This window comes from Nestor notabilis, unplaced genomic scaffold, assembly GCF_000696875.1.
Source record: "Nestor notabilis isolate BGI_N333 unplaced genomic scaffold, ASM69687v1 scaffold6212, whole genome shotgun sequence".
In the NCBI taxonomy this organism is placed as follows: Eukaryota; Metazoa; Chordata; class Aves; order Psittaciformes; family Psittacidae; genus Nestor; species Nestor notabilis.
Window position 1 is genome coordinate 47,578 of NW_009918645.1, and position 6,456 is coordinate 54,033.

General features: G+C 37.1%; 1 protein-coding gene across 1 annotated transcript in view; it reads left to right on the forward strand.

Annotated features, from left to right (window-relative positions):
* Nucleotides 1-6,456, forward strand: part of SYCP3 (synaptonemal complex protein 3) — a 9,040-nt gene that overhangs the window by 1,234 nt on the left and 1,350 nt on the right. The window contains exons 3-6 of the mRNA XM_010009826.1: nt 299-333; nt 2,569-2,686; nt 3,636-3,735; nt 4,556-4,654. Of these exons, the coding sequence (XP_010008128.1) occupies nt 299-333; nt 2,569-2,686; nt 3,636-3,735; nt 4,556-4,654 (352 nt within the window). The remainder of the gene's footprint in view (nt 1-298; nt 334-2,568; nt 2,687-3,635; nt 3,736-4,555; nt 4,655-6,456) is intronic.

Genomic DNA, 6,456 nt, shown 5'->3' on the forward strand with positions numbered 1-6,456 from the left:
CTCTATTTTATTTATTGTCCTCGTTCACTCAAGACACCTTAAATACCTAATACTGCCTTTTTACAGGGGGATAAGTTAACAAGGGGGATAGTAATTTTGGTGTTTTTTTTAGAAATCAAATTAGTCTAAAAAAGAGACCTCTCACAGGAGGAGAAAAGGAATGCCATTTTTCAGTAGCAGCTCTGTCACTGGTTACAAGTAATAGGCATGGGAATAAAATGAGTTTTAAGCATATATAACGTGTCTTATTCTGAAGTCAGAAAATGGGTGAATAAAAAATTTTAATGCTATTTTGTAGGGGTGAAGTACAGAATATGCTGGAAAGATTTGGAGGTAAGTGCATTTACATTCCAATAAATTAAAAGGCAATTCATATTTAAGTTGCGGAACTGGTAAAAATTCCTTACCATAAAATAAGGTTCAAGATTTATATCAAATGATTGATCTTCATAGCAGTTTTCAGTATTTCTAAAAAAGCTGGTTTTCAGGAAAAAAATTTACATCTAAGTAGAGAAAAGGGAAAAAAAGAGGTGGGAATAACCACATATAAAGAAAGTGTACATACTAGTGTAGGTAATTACAAAGGAAAAAGTGCTTTCGATTAATTCCAATTTTAAGAAGTTTAAGACATAGTGATTATATTGTAGAGAAAAGGGACAAGGTGAGTTAACTGCAGTTCTTGCTAATCTTTTTGTTAAAACAGCGTAGAAGGGACAGGATTGCAAGACATGAGTGGGAAAAAAACAGCATGTAAATTTCAATATAAGCAGCAAAATAGAAGAAATAGTTTTAATTTTAGACGAGGAATTTTGGCAGTAGGTTGTAGTTGGTGATACACAATAAGCTAGAGAGTAGTCTGTACTCTGCACCTTCAGAAATCTGGAGAACAGGGAACCAGCAGAAAAGAGAATTTCAGCAGTCAGGAAGAAGAGTACAATCTTCTAGAAGAGCTAAATAGTGGGTGTAAATAATACCAATCATGTAGCAATGAGAGATTTATGCATGTCACCTGGTTAGATTTAGTTTAGTCATAATCAGATCTTCAGATAGCTTTACTTATAGTTAAATTTCCAGATGAATTGTAAAGTCTATAATACACATCACAGTATTGAAAAGCTGTGGAAGGAAAGCCATCTTATTGACAGTATTACTGATTAATACTTTCATTGTTTGTATAAGAAAATGCTTTCACAGTCGTGACTTGCATGTAAATCTTAAGGTGAAAGAGGAGTTAAAGGAATTCCTTAATCCATTAATTAATACTTTTTGCTATTAAGGTACATATTAGAATGCTAATGTAGATCTAGCAATCTAGATAGGAGAAGGATTTGAGTGTTAAAAAGCTAGGATTGCTTGTTTTTGAAGACTCGAAAAACAGAGTGGAAGGAAAATGAATGAATCAGGGAGATGATGCTGTCTGCTCAAAAGAAATAGAGGCAGATGCCTCAGTACATTAGAAAGAAAGGTTTAACAGATGTTTCCTGAAATCTACAGTGGGAAGGAAAAGAAATTGCTGTATGAACCTTAAGCTGTGACTTGTTAGATCTCCAAATGTAAATTAAACAAACACTTGAATACATTTTTAGAAGTACTAAGTTTCTCCGAAGTATGAAAAATAGCTTGTTAGTCATTCATTCAATATTTTCACAGTGATAGTAATCGCATACTACCTTTAATTTATTTCTGAAATTATTACTGTGAAACTGGGTTTCTAGGAAAAAGTCAAGTGTCAGCATAACTAAATTCCTTGAAGGTCTGGAGATTCTGAGCTGGCACTGCAGTGATGCAGCTAAACTAATGAGGATTTTTATGGTGTGACTAAAACATCATTAAATACTAGAGAAAAGAGCAAATGTCTGTTCTCAGTCAGGTTTTTGCAGGGTATCTCTAGCTTTGAATGGAGAATTTACAGACTCAAGACATCCAAATACAATGTTTGAAGATATGCAGCATGAACTGATCAGATAGTGCTTCTGGTGTTTCAACCATATATGAGTGTATAAAGTACGGATGATATGTTAGAAGTACATGTCGGACCTTAACAGTCAATAGGAGAGCACATGATGACAGCATGTTAGGAACTGATTTAAATGTCTGTAATAGAAGCACTGCAGCTACCCTGAGTTCAAACTGCTGGGCAGTTTCAGTTCATTGTGTGTGTCAGCTCAGAGCCAGTCTGACCCTGCATCCACTACTGTCCTGCCCAGAATGAAAGAAGCAAAAGCTGAATCACAGCATGGTAGCTTCTACTTGGTGGGGCCTCTGAGAGACACAGGACTTGAAGCAGATGCTTGAGTAGTTGGTGGGGCTGGGTAATGAGCAGTTGCAACTCCAAAGGCCAAGTGCTGGTTAGGGTGTACAGGGGGCTAAGGGAAGCAGCACTTGCACCAGTGCCAACAGCAGGTGGAGAGACACTGTAAACACAGCAGCCAGGACCCCAGATCACATTAGTTTCTTTGCATCAGAACACACTTTGTTCGCTTCTCCAAAGCGTAAATCATCACCGTTTTTAATAAAAGGCCCAATGTATCTAGTATGCTTAAGTTGTAAATATTCTTTGATTTTTAGCGGACATTAACAAGGCTCTCTTAGCTAAGAGAAAAAGATTAGAAACGTACACAAAAGCCTCACTAAAAACCAGTAACCAGAAGATTGAACATGTTTGGAAAACACAGCAGGAGCAAAGGTAACACCCTTGTTTTTAAAACCTACGAAATCAAGTTCCCTTTTGTGTTACAGCATGGATAGTTGATGCATCTTCTTGTACTTAAATAGCAAATAGCGTATCTGCTAGTTAAATGATCTGCTCAGGTCCTCTGTTTCTGCTGCCTCCAATTGTGTCCACCTGGTTAAACTGACAGTAATTGTGCTTTCTCTTTTGTATAGAGAAACTTAAGATTTGGAATTTTGAGAGCAAGGCACCTTACAGAGCTGGGTTTACTCCTGTTTTATCTTTATGGAAAATGGCCTTTGATGTTAATTTTGTCCTCCAGACAATTTTTTTTTTCCACTTCACTAGGAATTGTTTAAACTTGAAAACTGAAAAATATTCAGTAAAACTTTTATGCCATTCTGCTTAACAAAGAAAAATTTTCATTTTTGCATTGTAAATAATCTTCACTCTACATAACATTCCTTTGCCTCTAAAGGCGTATTTAATTACTACATCTGATACTACAGGTAGAGCAAACTGAAAAATGAGACCGCTAAAAACTGGAAGTCAGAAATACTTGTAACTGTCTTGGTGATTTTACATACATATTTTTGAAACTTACATTAACAAAATGTAAGTTTACACAGAGAAACTAGAGTATAATGAACTAAACAATGAGTTAATGAATTCTTTCGTTATGAACTCATGTGTTAAGGCCAAGATCTGTGGTTGGGTTAGAAAACCACAGTAAATACATCTATATTTATATATATATGTATATAATCCACACTCACTCAGAAAGTATGTATGTGTCTTCAGTTTTTCAAAGCATACAATATTCAGTTAGGGCCAGATGTCAAAATAGCCTGGGTTTTAATCTATGCCAGCTCCTCTCATTCTACACTCTGTGTGTGCTAACCCTTAGCTTCCCTTGTAATTCTTCATAGCATTTGTCGTACTTATGGGCAGTGTGTGTTTACAGGCAGAAGCTCAATCATGAATTCTCCCAGCAGTTCCTGACTTTATTTCAGCAATGGGATGTAGATGTGCAGAAAGCAGAGGAGCAGGAAGAAAAACTAGCGGTGGGTTTCCAACACGAGTTTCATGTTTTCACAAGGAGGGAATATTGTTGTTCAGACACTCATGAAATACAAAAACACTTTATGTAGTTTTAAAAAAAAAATATGATTGCCTCTTGATTTAAAAAAGTTCATTCAAGTTCGGTGGCTCTCAAACTAAATATGTAAGCTTTGGGAGGTATTGGAAAACGAAGAGGGGTGCCATTTATGAACTTTACTGCAAATTTATAAATGGTAACTAGTGATGCCCTAGGCCAGCGTATGGATTGGGAAAAGCCAAGACTATTTATGGAGAAGAAAGTTGTGTGCTGTTCCTGTGCATCCATAGTCTTTGGGTTTGGGGAACACATGAGTAAAGAAAAGTAGTTGTCTTTTCACATGCACCACTTATAAATATGCCTGTATATAGTAAACGTTATGAGAATTTGAGCATTGAAAGGGGATAGGAGCTATTATAATGGAATGTAATTGCATAATGTTGCTGTATTTGTACTCCCAACATCTGCACGTTTTGCTTTTCCCTAGTCAACACATTTCCCAGGGATACCCTCGAGAACTGTGCTGGATAGCAATCCTCATAGGGTCTCATAGGGATAATTCAGGTTGGAAGGGACCTCAGGAGGTGACTCAGGGCTTTATCCGGTCTTCAGTCTTTCTTTCATTAATAAGAACAAGGGTAACTCTCCAGGCAGAGATCTCTATTACATGACCCACATTTCCAGGGAAGACATAACTTCTGATTCTGATAAATGACATTTGTGTTGCTGTCCAAGCGTTTTTGGCTAACTAATGCCATTAGTTTTTTCTTTTGCTTCTGCTTCAGAATATGCTTCGTCAGCAACAAAAAGTTTTTCAACAGGCAAGAATAGTTCAAAGTCAGAGACTGAAAACCATTAAGCAGCTCTATGAGCAATTTTTAAAGGTACAGTAAGTTTTCTTCTTACAAGGCAGTCGATCCTTATCATATCATTTAAAAAAGCTGTATGAATTCAGCCTTTATGACATACAGAGATTTAAGGCTCGTTTAAGGAAAATAACAGCCTTGCTTGAATATTCATGTTAGTATCTTTCTCTTATTTGCTATGAATATAGCTTGTTCTCTCTAAACATGCATAAACATTGCATCTGTTTAATAAATAATTAATTGTGTTCTAACAGGGATCTGATTGGCTTGCCTGTTTCAAATATTTAGGCATAACCCTCAAAGCATACTTTCTAAATGGAACATGGTTTTGTACCAGTTTAAAGGTTATCTAGGTCAGTTAAATCATCAAGATTTTGTCTTAATTATTCCCTTAGGTTTTTCATATATGTTTAAACCAGTGAAACTTGACAATCTATTAAAAATACATCTTAGGCTGCAATTGATTTGGCTTTTATTACTGCTGGCAGGTGCATGCCACATCATGAGAAAAAGAAAACATTTTTTTCTGTCATTAATCTTTTCAGCTATTGCTGCTTCATGTAAGAAAGTGACCCTTAAAATCAATTGTAATTCCCTTAAAATTGCCCAGTTTGAACTCCCTTCATCTCTTCCTAAGCAAAATTCATTAGAAAGGCTGTTCCTTTCTGTAAGCTTGGTATTCAAGGTAAGCATTCACTAAAACATGAACAGGAAGAATCTGATGGAATTAATGATTTATGGTGAAAACTTGCCCAGCTGGATGGATTTGTAATCAGACCCATTTAACTTTCCTGTTGCTTTATGCACAATTTTTGTATTTGCTGGGATTCCCTACAAACACCTTTTTTTTTTTTTTTTTGGATAGTTCTTACAGAGATAACGTATTTCGAAGACATGATTCATACCAATCAACTGTGGTGTGATTTTGGTTTGGGTTTTTTTGTTGTTTTTTTTTTAAAAAAGTAACTAACATACTAGACAAAAAAAAAAAAAACAAACAAAAAAACCAACCAACCAACCAAAAAAAAACCCCAAAAAACATAACTACTAAAAAAATTTGACTTCTTGGCAAGAAAAAAGTTTCCTTGTTACTTTACATTAAGAACCAAACACTTTGTTCCCAGAACTTCCTTCTACCCCCCGTTTTTCTAAGTAAGGTATTAGAAATCTAAACTGTGAGGAAAACAAAAGTGCCCTGAACAACTGGTTTTGTAACAAACGCAGAGGCACTGCACCATAGAACCAATGGAGGGCTGAGGTTGGAAGACACCTCTGGAGGTCATCTGGTCCAGCCTGCAGGTGGTTCAAAAAACAGGGCTACCTAGAGTTGCTTGCTAAAGACTTATGTCCAGAGAGTTTTTGAGTATCTCGAGAAGGCTGGAGACGCCACAGCCTGTCTGGGCAGCCTGTTCAGTGCTCAGACACTCTCATAGTAAAAAAGTGTCTCCTGATGTTCAGTGGGAACTTCCTGTTTCCTATTTGTGCCTATTGCCTCTGGTGCCCTGAATCTTGTCTTCTCCAGGCTGAACACTTCCAGCTCTCTCAATCTTCCCTTGTAAGAGATATGCTCCTGTGCCTTAATCATCTCCATGGCCCTTTGTTGGGTTCTATCCAGCATGTCCATGTCTCTTCTACTGGGGATCCCAGACCTGGACCCAGCACTCCAGATGTGGTCTCTCCAGTGCTGAATGATGTTGAAAGATCACCTCTCTTGGCCTGCTGACAACACTCCTCCTAATGCAGCCCAGGATATCATTGGCTGCCTTTGCTGCAAGGGCACACTGTGGCTTCACCTGTGTCCACCAAGGACCCCCCGTGCC